Source organism: Lithobates pipiens, unplaced genomic scaffold, assembly GCF_037356315.1.
Source record: "Lithobates pipiens isolate NorthernLeopardFrog02 unplaced genomic scaffold, aLitPip1_a1.2 Scaffold_8, whole genome shotgun sequence".
NCBI classification, from domain to species: domain Eukaryota; kingdom Metazoa; phylum Chordata; class Amphibia; order Anura; family Ranidae; genus Lithobates; species Lithobates pipiens.
The window spans coordinates 253,838,874-253,866,505 of NW_027507903.1; the positions used below are offsets into that span (position 1 = coordinate 253,838,874).

At 44.1% G+C, this 27,632-nt stretch overlaps 1 protein-coding gene across 2 annotated transcripts in view; it reads left to right on the plus strand.

Annotated features, from left to right (window-relative positions):
* The window catches only part of CEP83 (centrosomal protein 83), an 84,186-nt gene that overhangs the window by 25,666 nt on the left and 30,888 nt on the right, over positions 1-27,632 (plus strand). For both annotated transcript variants that reach the window (XM_077470607.1, XM_077470606.1), the window contains exons 7-11: positions 3,172-3,303; positions 14,582-14,696; positions 16,785-16,929; positions 17,047-17,196; positions 24,621-24,696. In XM_077470607.1, coding sequence (XP_077326733.1) covers positions 3,172-3,303; positions 14,582-14,696; positions 16,785-16,929; positions 17,047-17,196; positions 24,621-24,696 — 618 coding nt within the window. The remainder of the gene's footprint in view (positions 1-3,171; positions 3,304-14,581; positions 14,697-16,784; positions 16,930-17,046; positions 17,197-24,620; positions 24,697-27,632) is intronic.

Sequence of the window (27,632 nt, forward strand, 5' to 3'; positions counted from 1 at the left end):
CGGGCCACCGCGCCTTCTTATAGCTCTTTTGCAGGCGGTGGCCCGGTCTTCTGTCGCCGCTGTCGCCGCCGCCTTCCGTTCTTGTTCTTCTTGTTCTTCTTCTTCTTCTCTAGGAGATGTTGACACGTCGCTCTCTCCGGCCGGAATGCCAGAGCCGCGCTGAGCGGCCACTTATATAGTGACAATGGGGCGGTGTCACATGGTATATGTCACATGGGTTGGTCACATGGGTTGATGTCACATAGGGACTATGACATCGTAAGGGGGCGGGGTCACCGCGCCTTCTTATAGCTCTTTTGCAGGCGGTGGCCCGGTCTTCTGTCGCCGCTGTCGCCGCCTTCGGTTCTTCTGCCGGGCCACCGCGCCTTCTTATAGCTCTTTTGCAGGCGGTGGCCCGGTCTTCTGTCGCCGCTGTCGCCGCCGCCTTTCGTTCTTGTTGTTCTTCTTCTTCTCCAGGAGATGTTGACACGTCGCTCTCTCCGGCCGGAATGCCAGAGCCGCGCTGAGCGGCCACTTATATAGTGACAATGGGGCGGTGTCACATGGTATATGTCACATGGGTTGGTCACATGGTGACCCCGCCCCCTTACGATGTCATAGTCCCCATGTGACATCAACCCATGTGACCAACCCATGTGACATATATAGTGACAATGGGGCGGTGTCACATGGTATATGTCACATGGGTTGGTCACATGGGTTGATGTCACATGGGGACTATGACATCGTAAGGGGGCGGGGTCACCATGTGACCAACCCATGTGACATATACCATGTGACACCGCCCCATTGTCACTATATAAGTGGCCGCTCAGCGCGGCTCTGGCATTCCGGCCGGAGAGAGCGACGTGTCAACATCTCCTGGAGAAGAAGAAGAACAACAAGAACGAAAGGCGGCGGCGACAGCGGCGACAGAAGACCGGGCCACCGCCTGCAAAAGAGCTATAAGAAGGCGCGGTGGCCCGGCAGAAGAACCGAAGGCGGCGACAGCGGCGACAGAAGACCGGGCCACCGCCTGCAAAAGAGCTATAAGAAGGCGCGGTGACCCCGCCCCCTTACGATGTCATAGTCCCCATGTGACATCAACCCATGTGACCAACCCATGTGACATATACCATGTGACACCGCCCCATTGTCACTATATAAGTGGCCGCTCAGCGCGGCTCTGGCATTCCGGCCGGAGAGAGCGACGTGTCAACATCTCCTGGAGAAGAAGAAGAAGAACAAGAACGGAAGGCGGCGGCGACAGCGGCGACAGAAGACCGGGCCACCGCCTGCAAAAGAGCTATAAGAAGGCGCGGTGGCCCGGCAGAAGAACCGAAGGCGGCGACAGCGGCGACAGAAGACCGGGCCACCGCCTGCAAAAGAGCTATAAGAAGGCGCGGTGGCCCGGCAGAAGAACCGAAGAGGGGGACAAGACCCCCGAAGTCGGGAGAAGAGGCCGGCGGCGGGGAGGAAGAAAGCCGGACTCCTCCGCTAGCAAAAGAGCTACACGAAGATAGCGGAGGAGTCCGGCGAGAAGACCCCCGAAGACGGAAGACCCCCGGAGCTGTGCAATAAAATATTTTATCTCGTGTGTTGTGTTTTTTTTTTTGGGTACTTTTATTTTACAGGTGAATGGGTAGGGGTACATTGTACCCCATACTCATTCACATAGGGTGGGGGGGCCGGTATCCGAGGGCCCCCTTATTAAAGGGGGCTCCCGGATTCCGATAAGCCCCCCGCCCGCAGACCCCGACAACCAACGGCCAGGGTTGTCGGGAAGAGGCCCTTGTCCTCATCAACATGGGGACAAGGTGCTTTGGGGTGGGGGGGCCGCGCGGCCCCCCCTTCCCCAAGGCACCCCCCATGTTGAGGGCACGCGGCCTGGTACGGCTCAGAAGGGGGGGCGCGCTCGCTCGCCCCCCTTTCCTGGCCGGCCGGGTAGCGTGCTCGGACAAGGGTCTGTTGTGGACTTTGGGGGGACCCCCACGCCGATTTTTTTCGGCGTTGGGGTTCCCCTTTAAGTCCATACCAGGCGGCGGGGCCCGCGACGTCTCCTTCGCGGGCCCCGCCTACCTGGAGACGCGCTCGTAATGAGCAGACTTTCCTCCGAGCGGGAACAGTTTGCTCATTTCGAAAGTGGCCTACACACGGGCGGACTGTTCGCTCAAACAAAGTTTCAGCGGACAGTTTTTCGGAATTTCCGAAAAACTTTGTTCGTCAAACTGTCCGCTGAAACTGTCCGCTGAAGCCCCACACACGAGCGGACTGTCCGCTGAAACACTGTTCAGCGGACAAAGTTGAGCCAACAGTCCGCCCGTGTGTACGCGGCCTAACTCTGTTTGTCATTCCTAAAGGTTCCTTTTTCCACCATTGCTCGATGGACTCAACAACTTATCATTCAAGTCTATTATCTTATTATTATATTAAGAGGCAGAGTTTGTCCCTTTCCCAATAGGGCAAACTCCATTAGGTCAATTTGTGCCTCTTTAGGTTTTTAGCATAAGGTGACTTTTCCTTGCAAATTGAAGGCTGCCATCTTGCTTTCTTTCACACGTTTTGTTAAAGTAATTCTAAAGCCTTGCTTCCTCCTCACTGGCTGTGATTGACAGCAGGGGGAGCCAATCGAGGAGAGAGTCCTGAGAGAGCCCCCCCCCCCCCACTTCGCTGCACAGGGCTCTGGTAAGAGGAGGGGGTGTGCGGGAAGCTGCACCCTGAAGGTTTTATACCTTCAGGCAAAGAATGCATAAAGGTAAAAACATTCAGCCTTTACAACCACTTTTACCAGGTGAATATCCAGGATTCTGCAGAAGCTGACTTTGAGTATAAGATCCTTCAGGCAGCACTGTAATCTGTTTAGCCCCATCTGTTAACTTTATGGTTTTCTGAAACGGAACCACGTTAGCTGCAGTCAACAGGTCTGAGGAGGTGTCTACTTCTCTGAGAACAATTTTGTAACCTGAACATGTAAGCCTATAGTAAGGTCAAAAATGGCAAATATTTTAGTATAGTCTGTGAAGAAAATTCCTTAAACATCACTGACACAGATTAGAAAGTTTTCTAGTGATTAGTCCTCTGCATTTTGCAAGTGAATCATCTGAGCATAGGTGAACAGTTTGATCTATTTGTCCCTCGGTCTTTGAATACAATTGTTATGTGAGTTTACACTGGTGTCTATTCATCTTCTAGGCAGAGAAGCAGTCTTTGAAGCTGAGCCTTGAACGGCTGGAAAATGAGCTTCAGTTGACTACAGAACAAAACGATATTTTAAATAAGAAACTGCTGGAAGCTGAGAGAAAGACTCATACACTCACTAGCAAAGTAAGTAATGTATTACCTCCAAAAATTGTCTGTTAAAGTTTGTGTTTAGATAACAGCTTAAACACATTCCGTTTTTTTTTTTTTTTGGACAAAAAGATCCATCTATGTTACATTTCAATAGTGAGTAACCTGACTTTTATCCATGAACACAGCTTATTGTTATTAGAGGTATTCAATGCATGGCCAGGAAGTTATTAACATACGTGGGAACTTTTGAATGCCTTTGAATAGGGGCAGCGTAGGTGGTACAGCAGTGCAGGGGTCAGGTGTGTCGTGTAGAGTGCAGGGGTTAGGTATATGTAATATATACAGTTTGGAATTCATAAGTATATACAGCCCAACTCAGCACCACCTTTGATTACCACATATGCATACACACTGCATACACCTGCATACATGTACCTGGTAACTTGTAAAATGTCCCCAGCCTGTTTGGGTGGGGGGGGGGGGGGGTCTGTGAATTGGTGCAAAGTGGGAGTGTGAGGGGATGCAAAATGGGGTGTGCAATGTAAACTATGGATCTGACCAAAAGTTCTAAAAGGCTGTTGCCTATAGAGACAATTATAACTGCGGTGTTCCAAATAAAGGAAAACTGATGAAAAAATGCTTTACTTTTAGAAACAACTATAAAACTGTTGTTACCCATAGCAACCAATGTACATAAAGTTCTTTCTTTCAACAGGTAACCACATTCCCAAAACTGGCCATGCCCATCCCTCAGGCTCACACATCATACAGAGTATACAGTGGGAAGAACAAGTATTTGATACACTGCCGATTTTGCAGGTTTTCCTACTTGCAAAGCTTTTAGAGGTTTTGTAATATTTATCATAGTACTCCTCAATTGTGAGAGACGGAATCTAAAAAAAAAAAACCAGAAAATCACATTTGTATGATTTTTTAAGTAATTCATTTGCATTCTATTGCATGACATAAGTATTTGATACATTAGAACAGCAGAACTTAATATTTGGTACAGTAACATTTGTTTGCAATTATAGAGATCATACATTTCCTGTAGTTCTTGACCAGGTTTGTGCACACTGCAGCAGGGATTTTGGCCTCACTCCTCCATACAGACCTTCTCCAGATCTTTCATGTTTTGGGGCTGTTGCTGGGCAATACGGACTTTCAGTGCCCTCCAAAGATTTTCTATTGGGTTAAGGTCTGGAGACTGGCTAAGCCACTCCAGAACCTTGAGATGCTTCTTACGGAGCCACTCCTTAGTTGCCCTGGCTGTGTGTTTCGTGTCGTTGTCATGCTGAAAGAACCATCCACGACCCATCTACAATGCTCTTACTGAGGGAAGGAGGTTGTTGGCCAAGATCTGGCGATACATGGCCCCATCTATCCTCCCCTCAATATGGTGCAGTCGTCCTGTCCCCTTTGCATAAAAGCAACCCCAAAGAATGCTTTTTCCACCTCCATGCTTCAAGGTTGGGATGGTGTTCTTGGGGCTGTACTCATCCTTCTTCTTCCCCCAAACACGACGAGTGGAGTTTAGACCAAAAAGTTCTATTTTTTTCTCATCAGACCACATGACCTTCTCCCATTCCTCCTCTGGATCATCCAGATGGTCATTGGCAAACTTCAGACAGGCCTGGACATGCACTGGCTTGAGCAGGGGGACCTTGCGTGTGCAGCAGGATTTCAATCCATGTCGGCGTATTGTGCTACTAATGGTTTTCTTTGAGACTGTGGTCCCAGCTCTCTTCAGGTGATTGACCAGGTCCTGCCACGTAGTTCTGGGCTGATCCCTCACCTTATTGACACCCCACAAGGTGAGATCTTGCATGTAGCCCCAGACCGAGGGAGAGTGACCGTCCTCTTGAACTTCTTCCATTTTCTAATAATTGCGCCAACAGTTGTTGCCTTCTCACCAAGCTGCTTGCCTATTGTCCTGTAGCCCATCCCAGCCTTGTGCAGGTCTACAAATGTATCCCTGATGTCCTTACACAGCTCTCTGGTCTTGGCCATTGTGGAGAAGTTTGAGTCTGAGTGTGTCTACAGGTGTCTTTTATACAGGTAATGAGTTCAAACAGGTGCAGTTAATACAGGTAATGAGTGCTTCTTAAAGAAAAAATAACAGGTCTGTGAGAGCCGGAATTCTCACCGGTTGGTAGGTGATCAAATACTTATGTCATGCAATAAAATGCAGTTTAATTATTTAAAATCATACAATGTGATTTTCTGGATTTTTGTTTTAGATTCCGTCTCTCACAGTTGAAGAGTATCTATTATAAAAATTACAGACCTCTATATGCTTTGTATGTAGGAATACCTGCAAAATCGGCGGTGTATCAAATACTTGTTCTCCCCACTGTATATCCCTGCTTGTTCTCCCAGCCCCTACCTCTATCCATAGATATTCAAATCCTTTGTCAACAATCTTGATTGTGCACTCTGCAGAGAACTGTGAGTTGGATGCACTTCCTACATCTGCAAAGTGCAGAGTCAACATTTTTCAGTCCAGATGGTGCAAGGAGTTCACTTATCTTCTTTTTGCTCTTCACCCGGCCTGCAAAGTACATCAGCCCCTCCTTTCCACAGTGGTATATCACTAAGACTGGCAGTGCAGAATGCATGACTTGCACAAAGGAAATCATGCGCACAACTTTTAAGTGGGTCCTCCTGTAGATTAGTCATTCTGGAAATGACCCGGCAAGCTTTGCCAGACTTATTCTGGCAAGTTCTTCAAGATTGTGCCCCTAGCCTGTTGGCTGGGCAATCATACCCACAATTCTTTCCGAATGATACTTACTGACTTTGTGTTCCTCATTACATTACTGGTGCATGAGCTAGAGACACTGACTGCCTGACTCTTGCTCATATAGCCCCCTAGTTGGTAATATTCGCCATGTTTTGGGTTGGGTGTGAAGCCTCCCCTGGCGGGTGTGGGGTTGGTTGGGTAGGGGTGGAGGATTGTTTCTACTGTTTCTATGGTTAATAAGGTGCTTAGTGTGCTGTTTTCCTTTTTTATATGCTTTTGTCTATATTTTATTTATTTTGATACGTCCTGGTGCAGGATTAGTGGCGCCGTTGCCTCTTCTCCTGCAAACTTTTTCCCCACACAAGTATGACCAATGGTAAAAAGATATCCTGGAATGTGCGCGGTTTGAACTCCAATGTTAAACGTTCGTTGGTATTTACATTTTTGCGCCACCTGCACATATGTATACTACAGGAGACACACCTGGTGGGTGGGAGGGTGCGTTCCTTACAGCAAGGGGAAAAAAAGTATTTGATCCCCTGTCGATTTTGTACATTTGCCCACTGACAAAGAAATGATCGGGCTATAATTTTAATGGTACGTTTTGTTTTTTTAACAGTGAGAGACAGAATAACAACAATATCCAGAAAAACGCATTTCAAAAAAGTTATAAATTTATTTGCATTTTAACCACTTGCTTACTGGGCACTTAAACCCCCCTCAGTCCCAGACCAATTTTCAGCTTTCAGCGCTGATGCACTTTGAATGACAATTGCGCGGGCATACAACACTGTACCCAAATGAAATTTTTATCATTTTTTTTCCCACAAATAGGGCTTTCTTTTGGTGGTATTTAGTTACAGCTCGGAGTTTTATTTTTTGCTAAACAAACAAAATAAGATGCAAAAAAAAACAATCAAATTTTGCAAACGGGTCATTTTTCTCCTTCATTGAAGTGCGCTGATTAGGCGGCACTGATGGGCTGCACTGGTGGGCACTGATGGGCTGCATTGGTGGGCACTGATGGGCTGCATTGGTGGGCACTGATGGGCTGCATTGGTGGGCACTGATGGGCTGCATTGGTGGGCACTGATGGGCTGCATTGGTGGGCACTGATGGGCTGCATTGGTGGGCACTGATGGGCTGCACTGGTGGGCACTGATAGGCATAGTTAAGGCGGCACTAATAGGCACAGATAAGGCGGCACTGATAGGCAAAGATGGGCACAGATAAGATGGCATGGATGGGTGGCACGGATGGGCACTGATAGGTACCACTGATAGATGGGACTGATGGGCACTGATAGGTGGCTCTGATAGGTGGCACTGCTGGGCACTGATGGGCGGCACTGCTGGGCACTGGTAGATGACACTGATGGGCACGGATATGTGGCACTGGGGTGTAGCACCTTTGAGGCAGATTGTGGGCACTGTGGGTGGCACTTCTGGGTGGCACTATGGGCACTGCTGGGTGGCACTATGGGCACTGCTGGGTGGCACTGACGGGGGGCACTTACTTTTAATACATGTGGCACTGCAGGGGGCAGGTGGGCACTGGCAGGGGGCAGGTGGGCACTAGCAGGGCTGGCCGTGATCAGGACTGATGTTGAGTCGGTGACAGAGCCAGTGATCGGCTTTTTTTTCTTCTAATAATAGGAATATGAATAATAGCCGATTACCGGCTCCATTATATCACATGATCAGCTGTCATTGGCTGACAGCTGATCACGTGATAAGGGGTCGGGATCGACCCCTTGCACGAATCGGTGATCAGGTGAGTCTCATGGACTCGCCGATCACAGAGCGTACCGCACGCGCCCCTCAGGGGGCGCGCAGGCCGCTCGTGCACGGGACTACGTCAATAGACGTAGTCCCGGAAAAGGAGATCCGCGCTGTAGCCGTCATTTGGCTATAGCGCGGATCTCAAGTGGTTAATGAGTGAAATAAGCATTTGATCCCTACCAATCCGCAAGATGACTGGCTCTTAGGTTTCTTCTATACAGGTAATGAGCTGAGATTAGGAGCACTCTCTTAAAGGGAATGCTCCTAATCTCAGCTTGCTACCTGTATAAAGGACACCTAACCACAGAAGCATAACTCAGATTCCAATCTCTCCACCATGGTCAAGACCAAAGAGCTGTCACTCTGACTAGGATGTCAGGGACAAGATTAGACCTACACAAGGCTGGAATGGGCTACAAGACCATCGGCAAGCAGCTTGGTGAGAGGGTGACAACAGTTGGTGCGATTATCTGCAAATGGAAGAAACACAAATTTACTGTAAATTTCCCTCAGTCTGGTGCTCCATGCAAGATCTCACCTCTTGGAGTTTCAATGATCATGAGAACGGTGAGGAATGAGCCCGGAACTACACGGAAGAATCTTGTCAATGATCTGAAGGTAGCTGGGAGCATAGTCACCAAGAAAACAATTGGTAACACAATACATCGTGAAGGACTGAAATCCTGCAGCGGCCACAAGGTCCCCCTGCTCAAGAAAGCACAAGTACAGGCCCGTCTGAAGTTTGCTAATGAACATCTGAATGATTCAGAGGAGAACTGGGTGAAAGTGTTGTGGTTAGATGAGACCAAAATCAAGCTCTTTGGCATCAACTCAACTTGCTGTGTTTGGAGGAGGAGGAATGCTGCCTACGACACCAAGAACACCATTCCCACTGTCAAACATGGTGGTGGAACCATTAGGCTTTGGGGGTGTTCTTCTGCTAAGGGGACAGCACAACTTCACCACATCAAAGGGCCAATGGACGGGGCCATTTACCATCATATCTTGAGTGAGAACCTCGTTCCCTCAGCCAGGTTATTGAAAATGGATCGTGGATGGGTATTCCAGCATGACAATGACCGAAACACACGGCCAAGGCAACAAAGGAATTGTTCAAGAAGAAGTACATTAAGGTCCTGGAGTGTCCTAGAAAATATATGTGGAGGGAGCTGAAGGTTAGAGTTACCAAACGTCAGCCTCGAAACCTTAATGACTTGGAGAGGATCTGCAAAGAGGAGTGGGACAAAATCGCTCCTGAGATGTGTGCAAACCTGGTAGCTGTGACAGATCCTATCCCACACTCCGCTGTGTGCTTCCATCAGTAATACCGCTTCCTCTAGTCGGACCAGCAGAGAGATATATATTATTATAGCTGCATTGAATACAAGTCTAGCCGAAAATAGCAAGAGTCTAAGCCCTTGTACACACGATCGGAGATTCCGACAACCAAATCCGTCGGATTTTGTCCGACGGATTTCGTCCGAAACTGTTGCATACACATGGTCGGACAAAGTTGTGATGGGACTACGTTCACGCTAGTAGCCAATAGCTTTGGTCTAGGAATTTGATCTGAGCATGTGTGGCACTTTGTCCGATCGGAATTCTCTACACATGATCGGAGTATATCTGATCGGAGCATTTTGTCGGAAAATTTTTCCAACAAGTTGGAAAAGTTGGCCCGTCGGATACTCCGACGGAAACAGTCCGATGTAGACCACACACAGTCGGAATATCCGGAAAAACGGTCCGATCGGACACATTCCGTCGGAATCTCCGACCGTGTGTACAAGGGCTAACATTCAGTCCCCTCCAAAATCCTCTGTCCTGGCTAGGTCTGTTACAGTAGCCAACTACAAGAAACATCTGACCTCTGTGATTGCAAACAAGGGTTTTGCCACCAAGTACTAGGTAATGTTTTGTGGAGGTCAAATACTTATTTCATTCATTAAAATGCAAATCAATTTACCGGTATAACGTTTTTGAAATGCGTTTTTCTCAATATTTCTGTTTTTCTGTCTCTCCCTGTTAAAATAAACCTACCATTACAATTATAGACTGATGATTTCTTTGTCAGTGGGCAAACATACAGAATCAGCAGGGGATCAAATACTTTTTTCTTCACTGTATAAACGCCCGGGTGGGTTACCACTATCGCGCCACACAAATTTATTTTTCTAGAGGAGTCAGCCTTTTGGTGCACAAGTCACTCCCATTTAAACTGTTGGCCCTGGATTTGGATGGTCACTATGTAATTGTTTATACTGTTTTATATACCGTGTACAGATGGTGTTGGTGGGACTTTATCTCCTGCCGGCAGCACCAGTCAAGCAGCTTTATACTTTATTGGCCCGTCCGGCTTTTTTTCCTACTGACAATATTTTGCTTATGGGGGACTTTAATATGGTGCCAGACCCTGAACGGGATAGGATGTCTCCCACTGCCACCTCAGTTCCCAACTTGCAGGCATGGGAGGATGCCTTTCATCTTGTAGATCAGGTGTTGACAAATTTGCTTGGAATCTAGGAGCCAGCTAAAAAAGTTAGGAGCCAGGTCCGTGACGGCAATCTGGACCTGTCCCTGGCCTGACATGGAGACGAGTGAGGGGAAGATAGCCCTCAGCCCCCCACATATGAGATGACCTCTCATTGGACACACCGCTCGGGTGCTAAATGTCCTCTGTGATTGGCCATTTAGCATGATCTGTGATTGGCTGTATCCAAGGGACACGGCCAACACAGAACTTCCCCGATGCACGCCCATGGCGGCGTGCAGAGGTGAAGTAAACAGGAGGTTGTCCAGGGACACCCTCCCGGAAATTGGTGTCCGCGCTGTAGACATCTTTCGTCTATAGCGCGGGCACGAAGTGGTTAACAAAAGAATGTGACTTCTTTTATTTCCGCCATATTCCCACTTATTTACTGCCATATCCCCGCTAAGGGTTCTATCAGGTCCGCCTGAAAAAAATGACAGGTGAACCTGATCAGACAGCCCCTGTGAAAGGGGTCAAGCAGGTAGGATTACAAATAATATTTTTTTTCCTTAATTTTAATTATTTTTTTTTTTTTTTTTTACTTTTAAAAAATAAATGCTATTATGGAAAAAAAAAATGTATATATTTATATATAAAGCTATTTGCCAGCCACCACACTCATCGTTGGGCAAAAGGCACCAGATGACGCCTGCAATCACTTCCTTCTCTTCACTTCGGGAAGGAAATGGGCGGGCAGTGAAAAACAGGCAGGGCTTTGAAGCTCCATTAGGATTAGCATTATTGTATGGGTTGTAATTTCAACATCCACCACAAGATGGCGCCAGACTACGGAAAGACTTTAGAAGGCCGCAAAGCCGCGGCCTCAATTACTGGCCGGCGCGGCCTGATGCAATCGCACGGTGGAGTTCGGGGTCCACACGGAGACAGGACACCCCAGCTGTGTTGCACCAGGCGCCAGAATGCGAATTCTAGTCGCAAATGCGACCTGGCGCCCGGGGGTTTTCGAGCCCTGTTGTAGATGTTTTAGTGTTGGCGGAATCCTGTGTTGAGAGCCTATACCTGCCACTCTGCTACCTAATAAAACTTTTTCTAGCATTGACCTGGCCTTCTCTGAGGGACCGATCCTCTCCAGGGTCAGGGATGCTACTATTCTCCCCCTGGGCATTTCAGACCATGCCCCTCTTGTTTTACTTTTGGGTAACTCTGTGTCTCCTGCTGAGGGCCTTTGCAGATTATCGCAGTTCTGGTTAATCAATCCGAGAGTTGGCGTGCCATACCGTAGTGAGCTCCTAGATTTTTGGATTCGACATGATGCCTCTGTTTCCCTCTCTGTGACCTGGGACGCATTTAAAGCCTTTTCTAGGGGCAGTTTGCAACCTATTATTCGGAAGGTAAATTTGGAGATGGGGGCTGATAGAGCTGCGGCAGAGGTTAGTATTTCTACTTTAGAGGCTACCTACATGTAGACGTGGGACATCCAGGTGTACCAGTCATTGCAATTGACATAACGTATAGTCATCGTCCTCCATACAGAGCCTACTAATGTGCACCTGCTCCATCTTTGAACAAGGCGAGAAGACTGGACGTCTTCTGACCTGGTTAGCCAAAGAACAATTTGACCCGATCTCTATCTCCTGCATTACTGATTCTGGTGGGATGTTGGTGATTGTAATAGATGATTGTGTTTACCTAAACAGACCCTGCACAAATGTAATGCTTGCTTTGCTGCATATTACCAAGACCTTTATGCATCAGAGTCCACGCACTCGGAGGAGGCTGTGTACCTGGAGGACATTAACCCTCCTAGCTAAACTGATGCATATAGAGATAAGATGGACACTCCTATAACTTTGGAGGAGCTGCAGTTGGCTGTTATATCCCTCCAATGGGGAAAACTCCAGGCTTGGATGACTTCCTGGAGGAATTATTTAAAAAATATGCTGATCCTCCTCCCGGTTTACCATGAAACACTACTGGATGCATTCTGAGTCTGGCTCCCTGCCTTCATCCAGGAGAGAGGCGGTGAATGTAGTCCTCCCTAAACCCAGCAGGGGCTCTGATCTATGCTCTTTATTTAGGCCCATCTCGTTGCTTAATGTGGATGCCCTAGCAAAGGTCTTGGCCCTTCATCTTACTATAGTAATTAATGCATTGGTACATCTGGACCAAACCAGGTTCATGCCAGGCAGGAGAATGGACATTAATATCTGTAGACTACTCACCCATGTTGCTGGGGCAACTGATCACAGCCTGAGGGTAGTGGTCTCTCTTGACGCTGAAAAAGCCTTTTATTCAGTAGAGTGGCCCTACCTCTGGGCTCTCCTCCATAAGTATGGGTTTGGTCCAATTTTCATAGCCTGGATTTGCATGTTGAATTCCACCCCATTCGCTAGAATTTGCACAAATAATTAAATGTCCCCCGCCCTTCCCCCTTAAAAGGGGGATGAGACGGGGATGTCCCTTGTCCCTTGGTCTATTCCCTCTGGCAATGGAACCCCTGGCCACTTTGATTAGGACTGCTGACCCCATTCAGAGTTTGAGAGGGGGTCATAGAAGAGAAAATATAGTTATATGCTGACTATACCCCCCTTTATTTAACTGATGGCACCTCTTCATTACCTGCTGCCCTCTAAATTATAGATTATTTGGCTCTTATTCGTGAATCAAAATTAATTGGAGGGAAATCCTCTTATTTCCACTGCATCCAGCCCATCCTAAGCTCCCATCTGGTACCCCACTCCAATGGGTTGTTGAATTTAAATACCTGGATATTAGGATAGGTGGAGAACTGTCCTTGTGTTGCAACCTTAATTTAGTACCCCTGGTGAATCGCAGCAATGTTTGTCCTTGCGCTCACTCCCACCTACTCCCACTACTAACTGGAGGTCATCTGGGCTGGAAGAACTCCTCGGGTGGCCCTGTCTATGTTGCAGCTACCCTTTTGTGCAGGGGGGTTGTATGCTAAAAATTGAACTGTATTACTGGGTGGTGGTGCTGGTCACCATCAGATGGTGGTTTTTACAACCCCAAGACAATCCTGCTGTGACTTTGGGGGTGGCCATTGTGGGATTATATTCAACGCTTAGTAACCTTGTTTTTTAGGGGCCCTAGGGTGCATTCGGAAGTTAGGATCCTGATGCGCACTACCATGCTGTTATGGCACAGTCCTTCTCCCCTCATGTTCCTCTGTGGAGTAATCCCTCTCTCCCTCACATGTATAGTATCCTGGATCCTAGTGTGTGGGCCACTAAGGGGTATAGTGGGTTTAAAACATACAGTATAGTTGCAGAGGGTCGTCTGAGAAAGTTTCCAGATCTTAAGGCAGCGTTTCAGTTACCCAATTAGAAGCTTTTCAGATATTTGCAGCTCAGACATGCCTTTGGCCAACAGTTCCCTTGTTGCGGTTTGCAATGGAGTCGGACCCCCTTGAGAAGCTCCTGAGCTCCAGGCTGTTGGACAAATCCCTATCCTCCCTATACCTGCACTTATCTTTGGCTTATACAACTAAGCTGGATCGGGTGTATGGAAGGTGGCATGCTTGTATACCTACCTTGGAGAAGGAGTGGAAAGCTTGTCTGAGCTCTTATGTTACTACTATGATCTCAGCTAGAGATCAGTTTATCCAGCGTATGTTTCTACACAGGGTATACTATACACCTCAGCATTTGGCGACTATCTATCGGTCTATCTCTCTGATCTGTCCAAGATGTCAGGCTCCTTTCTTGTACATGGTATGGTCTTGTCCCTCCTTACAGTCGTTTTGGATGTTAACTCGGCATGTGGTCTAACTCGGACTGGACCCCAAGATGTTCCTCTTAAATGTTTTTGATGATTTTCATTTAATTAAAACTTTTCATCTGCTATCTTTCCTTTTATGTCTCACAAAGAGATGTTATGTTGGAAATTATGATCAGCTCCCCGCTGCCGTTTCTTGGCGATCTGCTGTGAATAGAGTTTTTTGCCTTTTATATAAGTTTACCTATCTAAATCGAAAATGTCCTAAGAAATTTGTCAAAATTTGTTTAGACTGGATAGACTTGTGAGGATTAGAGGTTGACGGGTAGCTGCCGCCTTGATGTGAGGTTGCTGGCAAGCACCTGCTGCTCCCTAGCTTAACTTACTAATGCTCACTGACTAATGTATTTGCTTCCCCCCTGCCCCCTCCCTTATTCTTCCCCTGCTCCCATTGGATATTATTTTTGCAATATGGTTGTAGGTTATACAACGTATTTACATTTTCGATTTTCTGACATTGGCTTTTTAAGCACTAGCACATACTCCTTTTGTATTATACAGGTTGATAAACTAAAGCATTCCCACAACATTGAAAGTACCAACATAAAATTAGAAGCTGCCAGAGCTAAGAATGAAACTGAGAAAGATAAAGACAAGATTCAAAGTCAGCTCGAAGGTAGTGTATCCCTAATACAATAGAAAATGTATTTTAAAACATGAAATGACTCGAAGTGTGTGTGTGTGTGTGTGTGTGTGTGTGTGTGTGTGTGTGTGTTATATATATATTATATATATATATATATATATATATATATATATATATATAAACACACACACACACACACGTTTCGAGTCATTTGTATATGTGTGTATATATATATATATATATATATATATATATATATATATATATATATATATATATATATATATAATTATATTAATATGTTTTTGGCAAAGTAGTTCTTATGCAGTAATTATGGTGTTGTTTGATTTTAAGAATGTCAACCTTCATAAAAAGATATGATACAAGGCTCATTATGGGTTCTCCTTAGTTCACATCTGCACTTAAGATGTGTAATGCCCTGTACACACAGTTGGAAATTCCGATGGAAAAAGTCAGATAGGATTATGTTGAAGGAAAATCTGATCGTATGTGGGCTCTATCAGACTTTTTCCGTCAGAAATTCCAATGGAATAAGTTTGAGAGCTGGATCTAAAATTTTCCGACAACAAAATCCGATCGGACTTTTTCCGATTGTTTGTAGAGAATTCCGATGGACAAAGTGCCACGCATGCTCAGATTAAATTACATGACCAAAGCTATTGGCTACTAGCCTCTGCATAGTCCCGTCGTACGCAATGAACGTCACCTCGTTCTGAACGATCGGATTTTCTGACAACTTTGTCCAACCGCGTGTATGCAACACAAGTTTCGGCCAAAATCCGTCAGATTTTGTGGTTGGAATGTCCGACCGTACAGGGCATTAGATGCAAAGCAGCAGTCAGATGGGTTTTCAGTACGTGACAAGGCCAGTTCTATGGGCTTCAGCATGTCTAAGAACAGTGTGCATATAGAAAGCTTTTACAAAATATTTGAAAAGCTTTCAACAAGCATTAAACAGCTTTTCTGTAGCCTTCAGACCACTATTCGGCTCCTTGTTTGGTGGTAGTGGTGAGAGGAGTGCTGACTGCAAGCTTCGATAAGCTTCAGTCCTTTAAAAGTCTGCTAAAACCAGCAGGTAGCTTGTTTTAAAGTGACAGTCACTTCACCTATTAAGATGTTTAATATGCCCATTCTGGAACTAAAGTATTTTCATCACAGATATATCTATACAAACATATGGTATCTTTGGAAGCACTGTATGTGAAGAAGTTTGTTGTTTAAATTGGATTGAGCCATACAAGGATTATCCACTTGAAGACCAAGCATTTTCTTGCACTTTTTGTTTACAAGTATTTTTTTTACGGAAGAAGAAAATTGCTTGTAACCCCAAACATACATACATATATATATGTATGTGTGTGTGTGTGTGTGTGTGTGTGTGTGTGTGTATATATATATATATATATATATTAGTGTGTGTTTATATAATATTATAAAATATTTCATTTTTTAGCAGACACTCTCAGCGATTGTTGCAATTTTTTATATCGCACAGTATTGGTGCAGCAGTTTTTCAAACGCCATTTTTTTGTGAAAAAAAAAACACTTTCAAATTAAAAATAAATTTGATGCAGTGTGCGGCATATGGTCTAAGCACTGACCGGCACTAGTTTGACATACGAATGCTTTACACTTACTTTGTAAAAGTTTTCTGTGCACATCGGGTGCTCACATACTGAACCCTGCACTGTGAAACTCTTGCTAAAACCCTCAGCCAGTGCCATTCTGGTAGAACTTGCCAGGGTAATTAGAAGAAGACTTGTAACCTATTTTTTAAAAGAAGACAGAAATGACAGCCTCTGTAATTCTGTTAGTAATAGTTTTCTTTAAAAGTATGCATAGTCACGTTTATTACACATAATTTCCTGTATGTTTCATAATATTAGAGTGATGGTGTCATTTTGGTGGTTAGGATTCTTGCCATCTCACATTGGGCTTTATGTCTTAGCCTAGTAAAAAACTATTCTATGCTGATTTAGAGGTAATGATTATGTGCCTAAATAAAATGCAATGATTATACCTGCTTTTCAGTTGGTTGAAGTCATTAATGTGTAAAAAAATAAAGTAACTTTGAGAATGGAAAATTCTATTCGGCAGAATTAGAAATAGAAAATGGGATTCTGAAAGCAAATCTAGAACGCCAAAAGGAGCTCCTGGCTGAGAGAGAGCGTGAATTAATACGTAGAGTGCAAGCTGCCAAAGAAGCAGGCCTACAGGAAACTGCTACAATCCTGTCTGAAAGGTCAGCAATGGCATAAATCTGCTATATTTACTGTACACATACCTGATTATTTGTTCCATTTTGTGTGTGGTTCTCTGCCTTTTAAATTTAGATTTTGGCTGCTATGTTTTCCCTTAGGCTGGAACTAGAAAACAGAGTAACTGAACTGGAGAAGTATAAAGAGGATCAGGACCAAAATAACCACACGGAAATAAGTCAACTCAAAGAAAAGGTTCATATTGCTCAGTTAGCAGAGGAATCTGCCAGAAAAGAACTTCAGAATCTAAGGTTAGATTCAAATTTTATTAATGCTTGTGTGTCCATTTGTTTTTTGCAACAGGCTATATTTTAGAAATGTTGCTTAAAATGGAGTGAAACTTAATGGAGAGACAAATGGCTAAATATTCGCGTTACTGTTTTACAGATGGGTTTGTAATTTTTGGCCTGCCTTTTTTTGATATTCTGATTTCTGATAGTCAGGAAGACTACTCCACGTCTCTCTGGTTGACCATTACCGCTTGCTGGATAAACCCCCTGCTAACTGTACAGAGTTGATACAGATAAGCCATTGTCCAATGAATTGGCCAGAGGAGTTCCAGTATGCTGCATTGCTGAACCAAGAAAATATGTGTCACTAATCTGAATGTGCTGTGAAGCAGAGTTGCAAAAAATCTAAATCACAAGTGGATTTAAAGTTAAATAACTTTTTTTCATATGTTCCATCTTGCTAGCTGCAATGTCAGGCAGGGTGCCCCTCCTCAGCAAAAGGGCACCCAACATCGCAGCTAGAAAGGAGACTGGTACTTTTCTAGGGAGTGCCTGTCTCCTAGCACTTGCTTGAGGCAAACGCTGGCAAAAGAAATACAGTGGTATGTGTTGCGGGGCACCTAGCAAGTTTGGACAAAGTACTACATTGTCTCATCAAGAACCGATCGGCTGACTGGTTTGCTTTAAAATAAGCCTATAATAAGTTAAAAATTAAGGATTATGAGACTTTAAACAAAGCAGGTACCTGGTAAAGTCATATAGACAAACAAAAATTTGGGGGGCACACCCTAAAATTTCATTAAAGATGGTGCTGCTATAAGACCATGCAAACAGAACAAAAGATTACAGTGCACACATGCAAAAATGCCATTTAAAACCTGCAAGGCTATTTAAAACACCTGAACATATTCAGTAAAAAATATGGGGATTTGGTTACACCATATGGCCATATAGTGCTTTTAGATGAAGCATGCAGTCGAATGGAAGGGTAAAAAATGGTAATACATATTGAAGATAAAAATGGTCAGTACCCCAATGCAATTCATATATATACAATTATATATCAACGTGTTACGCTGTCATGTAAGTATACAAAAATCCAGAAGGTATGGGCATGCATGGTACAGAGCAAAGTGCATAGAATGTTACCAATCTATATATATATATATATATATATATATATATATATATTATAGAAAAGCTGCGACTCTCAACATGTTTCGCTCATTCCAGCTTCCTCAGGAGAAACACACACGCACAATTGGTCCAAAGACCAATTGTAGTCCACAAGCTGAAAAAAAAAGTGTCCTTCCAATTTCAATCTGTACAAACACCCAGTGCTCCCCACAGGATAGATAGAGACAATATTATCTTCTTACCAGATATTAAGACCTTCCAAGGTCTATATGCGCATTCAGTGAGCAATCACCTCTCAGTTTGGGTATAAACCGCCTCAGCTGTTCAGCCTACTGAATGGACTCCAATGATGCAAACTACCCACAGCAATTATCCTTTAGGGAACACCAAAACCCGATCACGCGGTATATTTATACAAAGGGGAAGAGGCTCCACTGGTTCCAGGCTGGCTATACCAAGTGGCAGTGACCTTCAAACTAAGCAGGCACCATAAGGTGTGTAATCAACCACAGCTCAAGGAATGCATAGGAATCACTGGAGAACTCTAGTTTTTTTTTAAACACCCTGGTAAAGCCTGGAAGGCTAAGCTGGATGATTCCAGAGGAGACGAGACAGGGTGGAGAGGAGTGCAGAGGGAGGGAGAGGAGTGCAGAGGGAGGGAGAAGAGGGAGGAGACACACAAATGAATGAGGGAAAATGCAGGGGAGGAAGAGGCACATAATGAGGAGCCTCTTATCACTTACACATGACAAACATAAAGATGAGAAGATCAAAAATAATGATACCACATCCCAAATATTTCATATACAAAAATCCAGAAGGAAAAAGGGGGGGCGGAAGCCAAAAGGGCTGGAGGGTAACCAACCCCGGGACTTTGAACGGTATCAAATTGGATAAATCAAAGCATTTATATTATAAAATAATATTTTTTTTTTTATTTATACAAAAAATAAATAAATAAAGACCTCAATATTGAAATAGCAGTACATAACCAGAAGTATGTACATGCATGGTACATGCATAGAATGTTACCAATCCTATATATAAAAGCAAAGAAAAGCTGCGACTCTCAACATGTTTCGCTCATTCGAGCTTCCTTAGGACATAGTGCAGCCCACAATAAATGCTACAACAACAAAATACAAAAAGAACACGTAAATACAAATTAGTATTTATGCAAATGAACAATCAAAATACAAATCAAAAAGTATAATTTCAAAAGGACATAAAAAACATATAGCTAAACAGAGCACAGAATCATATCTCACCACATCAACACGGATTCCCAAAATTTGGTCTGTTCATTTCATAGATTATAAAACCATTAATAGAGCCCATTTGGGTCTGTGATGGTAACGTTGAAAGTACAATGGCCGCTGAAAAAGTGCATCCCCAAAGGCCTGCAGAGAGGGACAGTCTATGGTGAAGCAAGGATTTAATGGGGTTCATTACATATTGTAATTTAATACTTTCTGACTAGTTTCCCCATAGGTATAATGGAAAAACTAAAAAAAAAAAAAAATTTTTATAAAATCAATACCTGGAAGGTAATGCGACAAGGCAAGAATCAATCAATGGTAGCTTGACAACTTGAAAATGTAAGGTAGAGTATGAAATATATCCGAGACAAAATGTCTGGATAGGTATTGTCAGTCAGTATCAAAAAAAGCGCACACAGGCATCTATAAAAAAAATATATAAAAGGGAATAAAAATAGTCATTCTCCTTTGACGTTCCTTGATATACAAATTTTTGTTAATCCCAATGGAGATTTTGGATCTACTCCGCTCCGAAAACCTTTGGCAGCAAATACTTTGCTGCATGCTTCGAGTTCTGATCCTGTACCGCTTGTGGCGAGTATCCCTTATGGCCAATACCTTCGTTTTAAAAAGAAATTGCAGTAATGAAGCAGATTTTGAATTGGAGGCCAAAAAACTTCAAATACGTCTGCGTCATCACGGATACAGTAATGAATGTCTTAAAAGATCTTATCTGAAAGCCAAAAAACAAAAATAGGACTACCCTCATTCTTGGGCAGAGACCTCCCAAATCAAATTTGTGAGTAAGACTGATAACACGTTTTTGTGGTCAGCATTCCCAAGTGCAAAACATTCTCAACAAATATTGGTATCTCCTCAAAGGGGATCCCAATGTATCGAAACATCTGATGGATTATCCTGAAATCACTTTCAAAAGATCCCGTTCTTTAAGAGACACTTTGGTTATGAGTCATTATGCTCCTGTGCCACATAGAGACAACAAACGACGTGGTTCAAGACCCTGCCACAAATGCAACTTTTGTAGGTACATTTACGCTTCTAACTGTATTTTACTACCAAAAAGTTCTCCAGTGATTCCTATGCATTCCTTGAGCTGTGGTTGATTACACACCTTATGGTACCTGCTTAGTTTGAAGGTCACTGCTACTTGGTATAGCCACTTGGTATAGCCAGCCTGGAACCAGTGGAGCCTCTTCCCCTTTGTATAAATATACCGCGTGATCGGGTTTTGGTGTTCCCTAAAGGATAATTGCTGTGGGTAGTTTGCATCATTGGAGTCCATTCAGTAGGCTGAACAGCTGAGGCGGTTTATACCCAAACTGAGAGGTGATTGCTCACTGAATGCGCATATAGACCTTGTAAGGTCTTAATATCTGGTAAGAAGATAATATTGTCTCTATCTATCCTGTGGGGAGCACTGGGTGTTTGTACAGATTGAAATTGGAAAGACACTTTTTTTTTTTTTTTTTTTTTTTTTCAGCTTGTGGACTACAATTGGTCTTTGGACCAATTGTGTGTGTGTGTGTGTGTATATACATACACACAATGTTTGGGGGTTACAAGTAATTTTCTTAGTTAAAAAAATACTATATATATATATATATATATATATATATATATATATATATATATATCAAGGATTGTTAAGTATAAATATCCTAGTAAATAAACATTAATATGGGATCTTGAACCATTTGATAGAGGTAATAAAAAAATTGCATATAAATCTAATGAGCATATCATGAATGAAAACACAGCAGATAAAGGAGCTCAACGCATTTTTGTGGATTGATCCACTCTTCAGGAGCAGGCACATGATGTAGATATGTAATGATATGGGTAACTTTCTGTACAGTCTGATATTTATCCAAACAAATATATACAGTATCTCACAAAAGTGAGTTCACCCCTCACATTTTTGTACATATTTTATTATATCTTTTCATGTGACACTTTACTACAATGTAAAGTAGTGAGTGTACAGCTTGTATAACCGTGTAAATTTGCTGTCCCCTCAAAATAACTCAACACACAGCCATTAATGTCTACACCGCTGGCAACAAAATTGAGTACAAGCCTAAGTGAAAATGTCCAAATTGGGGCCAAGGTGTCAATATTTTGTGTGGCCACTATTATTTTCCAGCACTGCCCTAGCCCTCTTGGGCATGAAGTTCGCCAGAGCTTCACAGGTTGCCACTGGAGTCTTCTTCCACTCCTTCATGAGGACATTATGAAGCTGGTGGATGTTGGAGATCTTGCGCTCCCCCACCTTCTGTTTGAGGATGCCCCACAGATGCTCAATAGGGTTTAGGTCTGAGACATGCTTGGCCAGTCCATCACCTTTACCCTCAGATTCTTTAGCAAGGCAGTGGTCGTCTTGGAGGTTTACCGGCTTCAGTATGTCGCAGTACATGCTGGAATTCATGGCTCCCTCAATGAACTGTAGCTCCTCAGTGCAGGCAGCACTCATGCAGCCCCAGACCATGACACTCCCATCACCATTCTTGACTGTAGGCAAGACACACTTGTCTTTGTACTCCTCACACGCTTGTCACCATCTGAACCAAGTACATTTATCTTGGTCTCATCAGACCACAGGACATGGTTCCAGTAATCCATGTCCTTAGTCTGCTTGTCTTCAGCAAACAGTTTTCTGGCTTTCTTGTGCATCATCTTTAGAAGAGTCTTCCTTCTGTGACGACAGCCATGCAGACCAATTTGATGCAGTGTGTGGCGTATGGTCTGAGCACTGACAGGCTGACCCCCCCCCCCCCCACCCCATCCCTTCAACCTCTGCAGCAATGCTGGCAGCACTCTTACGTCATTTCCCAAAGACAACCTCTGGATATGATGCTGAGCATGGGCACTCAACTTCTTTGGTTGACCATGGTGAGGCCTGTTCTGAGTGGAACCTGTCCTGTTAAACCACTGCATGGTCTTGGCCACTATGCTGCAGCTCAGTTTCAGGGTCTTGGCAGAGAGTTATTTGCCATGAGGTGCCATTTTGAACTTTCAGGGACCAGTATGAGAGAGTGAGAGCGATAACACCAAATTTAACACATCTGCTCCCCATTCACACCTGAGACTTTGTAACACTGAGTCACATGACACCGGGGAGGGAAAATGGCTGATTGGGCCCAATTTGGACATTTTCACTTAGGGGTGTTCTCACTTTTGTTGCCAGCGGTTTAGACATTAATGGCTGGGTGTTGAGTTACTTTTGAAGGGACAGCATATTTACACTGTTATACAAGCTGTACACTCACTACTTTACATTGTGGCACAGTATAATTTCTTCAGTGTTGTTACATAGATAAAAAGATATAATAAATTATTTCCCAAAAAAATGTGAGGGGTGTACTCACTTATGTGAGATACTGTATATACTGCGGAAACCCTGCTCTCTAAATACATAGACCCCCTTTCACACTGAGACGCTTTACAAACGATATAGCGCTGAAAATGGCACCCGTAAAGTGCCTCTCCTTTCACTCCAATGTGAAAGTGTGAGGGCTTTCACACTGGAGCTGTGCGCTGGCAGGACGCTCAAAAAAAGTCCTGCAAGCAGCATCTTTGAAGCTCTGTAGGAGCAGTGTATACACCGCTCCTACAGCACCCCTGCCCATTGAAATCAATGGGAAGCGCCAGCAAAGTTCCACTGCAGCGGCGCTTTATGGGTGCTTTTAACCCCTTTTTCGGCCGTTAGTGGGGGTTAAAAGCACCCCGCTAGCGTCCAAAAATCGCTGCGAAAACTACAGAAAAGCGCCCCTAAAAATAAGAGCACTTTACCACCGACGCCCGGGCGCTGCTCAGTGTGACGGTACCCTTACAAAAACTGTGTTTTGAGATGAGACATTATGACCTGGAAATCCCAAGAGGCATCATTTCCGGGAGCTATGGCAGTATGAACCTTATGTGTAGTCAAACACAGGGTCCAAGGGGGGCAAAATATTCAAGAAATATCGATCCTAGTGAATACTGACAGAGCCGTCATAAGGGGCTTCTATGAAAAAAATATGTGTATTGCTACAGGTTATACAATCTATCCTGAGCTCAGCAGGATAAGTGCACTTGTATACATAGCAATGTCAGTGAAGCCTACACAGAGAGAAGCAAAATATAAAGACATAAAGTGAAGGATGAGAGACTATGCCACCAAGAAAAATAATAAAATCAAGCCTGTAATAAGTTTATGCAAAGTAAAGCTGCAGTGCTATAGCAACCACCGTATAGTGTCGCATCTTACAATTAAAATATCAAACTGCCTTCCCTTTTCATCTGGAGCTCCCTTTTTAAAAAGAATAAAACCTCTAATTCCAGGAACTTTTCCAGTTCTCTCAAGTATTGGGGCCAGAGACAGGCAGGCAAATAGAAGTTTCTGAAGGAGCTCAGCATTTTCAGCTTTGTTTTTCTCAGTGCAGAAAGAATTTCTGTCTTCACGTGGGGTCTTTGGGAGGCTGTAGATGTATATCGGAGACGTGGCCATGCATTGTAACAATATGATGTGGCATCTGCCCACTAATAACATGCAAGTTTAATACTTATGTTATGCAATGTAATGTTATATTGCTGCAACTGTCTAGGTTTTATAGAAATAAATAATGGTTCTGGTAAATATTATAAAAATACATGTACAGGAAAGATTGCCCAGACACTACACTATACCAGCAAGTAATGCTTTTTTTCATAACATTTCTTCCAGTATATGGACAGTGCAGGAGATACCTAGCGATCATCGAAATGTCCATTATCACACTGACTTTCTATGTGACTAATTTAGGACCTTTCCCGTTTACACACTGACTTGGGAGTAGTCCCTATACTGCATGGGCTTCATAGGTTAACATTGCCTGAGTGTGGGGAAAAGTCATTGTAGGTGCTGCATCAGCATTTGAGATCAAGATATCTTCTTATATCCTCCTTCCTTCCTTTTTTTTTCTTTTTGTTATTTTGAGAAACCTGGGGACTCAATATTTGGTGGTATTCAAGTATGCTATGGCTAAACTATTTTGTTTCTTCCTCTTATAGATCTAAACTCCAGCAACAGATGTCCTATGCAGAACAGATAAAGAAAGAAGTCCATGATGTAGCAGAGCTCAAACGAGTAAGGCTGCTAATGCATGTACACCATTAATGTTTTGCATGCAGATTACGGGAAACTGGCTTTGTTTAGTTTTATTTTTTTATTAGGTAAATTTTATCAAGTATTTATAAGCCGAAGTTATTGTACAATATATTTTTTTTATCCTGACTATATCTGTGTGATGTCTGCAAGTCCTAGTTGTAGCTGCTGGAAGCCAATGGCTTTTCCAGCTAGTCCTTTTGTCTCCCTTTACCCTCTGTGGTTGTTTCTGCTATTTATTTGGGCTTGTTTTTCAGCTTTCTAGCTAGCCTGGCCACATTTAAACTGGAACTATGTAAAAATCAAATATTACATCTATGATGTCACTAGCATTTACACAGCAGTTTTTGTTTTTCTGAGCCCCTTCTATTGCACTATTTTATTACCTAAATAGTTCTCAATTTTTTTTTTTACAAATTATGTAAAAAGTGTGGTGTGCATTTGTATTCAGCCTCCCTGAGTAAATACTTTGTAGAACCACATTTCGCTGCAATTACAGCTGCAAGTCTTTTTGGGGAGGTCTCTACCAGCTTTGCGCATCTAGAGCGTGACATTTCTTTTTCATACATCATGGGACACAGAGTTAGGCTAATATTAATTACCTACTGTGTTATACGCCATCTCTAGGTAAATGGACACTGGTAGACAAAGTCTTAGACAGGAAGTGATCCCCTATATAATCCCTCCCATACAGGAAGTACATCAGTTTTTTACCAGTGTCTGCAAGGTGGCTGGGCACGTTTGTTTGAGCTCTCTAGTCCCACAAAGTGTTCTTAATTGAATCAAGGGATTGACTGATCGTATCCATTTGGCACAGGCTTTATATGCTTAGATAAATGGTACCCGAGCCTCGCAAAGAAGACTCAAGATCCTGCAAGGTTTTGCCTGTAATGTGACCGCAGGGAGCTGGACCCTGCGAAGTGGAATCCTGGACACCACAGCGCTAAGGCATTCCTGCAGGGTGCTGTAAAGGTCAAAGGGAGTTAACCCTAAACATGAAAAGGGTACCCAGTCCTTGAAGGTCCTCAAGTGACAGTCCTTGAAGGTCCTCAAGTGACAGTCCTTGAAGGTCCTCAAGTTACAGGGACCTGCTGTGATGGGTGAAAATTGGGCTCTTAGTTTCTAAGCTGCTCTGCGCCTGGATGGGTAAGTGAAATCCCCTTATTTACTTATTGTGGGGTGTCCCAGTGATTGTAACAATCAGTCCAGCTAGCTAGAAGCTTTACACCTGTGTGCAGTGATCATACGGGGGAGTTTTGGGCTAGCTGTGGGTGTTTGCAAAGTGTACCTTTTTTTGCATGTGTCTGGCTGTTTTTACCCGTATGATGCGCCATTTTGCCTTGGTTCACCATGGCGCATGTGCATTTGTAGGAGTGCTGCTGTGCTTAGCAGTTTGTTTGGCCATGGCGCACATAGGGTTTGTGCGCACTCGGAGCAGCGCATGCGCTGTAGCCTAATCTGGGCACACGATGATTCATGTTGTATGCCAATACAGCTGTGCCCCTTTGCTGAGACCGTGCATGTGCAGAATGTTCCGGCCTACAGCCAGCTTATTTAAGCTGCGTATGCCAAGCATGCAGTGCTTCCTGAAGGCAGCAGGCTCTGAACCAGGCATTTGCAGCGGTTCGTTTTTCTTTACCCGTGTCACATGAGTCACCAGGTGTTGCTTGGCAGGCTAAGGAGCTTAGCAGGATTGTTGCATAGGGGCTTGGTGAGCCCTATTAAAGGGTCTTCCTTCTAAGGTGTGTTAATACTACACCCAGGTACTCCCCTTTTGTCGCTTGTAAATGTCTTCAAAAGAGAGGAGCAGGACCAACACTACAGGGAAGGGCACACCTATGTCTAGCTCCTGGTGAGCCTAGTCGTATCCCTAGTGTTGTATCCCCTGAAAGACCACAGACTTCCGGGCAATCTGAGCCTCTGCGCCTATCTGACATTGTGCCTATAGTCAATGCTGCTGCTTCACCCTTTATCACCAAGGATGAACTGTCCTCAGCCCTAGCCGGGTTAGAGCACAGGATTGCTGGCATGATTGCCTTCATCCGGCAGGATGGCAAGAAGCGTGACAGATCCCCCTCCCCTGTGCCTTCTAGTTTGGAACAGGAATAAGTCAAGGATGGGGAAGAGCTAAAAGCTCAGGATTCTGTGGAGGGCCTAGCAGATGAGTTTGCTTCTGAGCAATCTGCACAAGAAGATATCCAGTTGGTGTCTGCCTCTGTTGCAGAGACTTTTGATCCAGACTCTTACCGAGCTGGTTCACTCTGCCTTTAAGTTGCCTCTTGCAGAGGTTACTGAGCCCCCCTGGTCTTCTTTGGGGTCCCTGAGACCTCTTCAGGCCACACAGGCTTTCCCCTTACACACACTGTTGGAACAGCCGGTGTATGCTGATTGGGAACATCCTGACAGGATTTTTGTTCCTCCTAAGAGGTTTTCCCCTGTATATCCCATGGGTGAAAAGTTCACTAAGAAGTGAAGCATGCCAGCCGTAGATGCAGCAGTCTCCTTCCTTAAACAAGAACTAAACATGTCTGGTGGATAATGCACAGGGCTTGAAAGACCCTGTTGACAAGAAACTGGAGTCATTATTAAAGGCTTCCTTTTCTTTGGCCAGTTCAGCTATTCAGCCAGCCGTTGCAGCAATTGATATCTGCCAGTCCATAAAGGATCAGGTCAGACGGCCTGACAGGGCTAACCAGGAGGATGATCTTGCTGAAAATAAGACTGATAATCCTCGAGCGCTGCATTAAGCTGTTGATCTATTAATCCAGTCCTTTTGGATGGAGTCTGTCTGCTCAGTTGTAGCCTCGCTCCAGATGAGAGACTTTTTAGCCTCCATCGATATAAAGTACGCATATTTACAGGTACCTATCTTTCAGCTTCATCTGGGGTTCCTGCGATTTACAGTAGAGGAAGAAGTT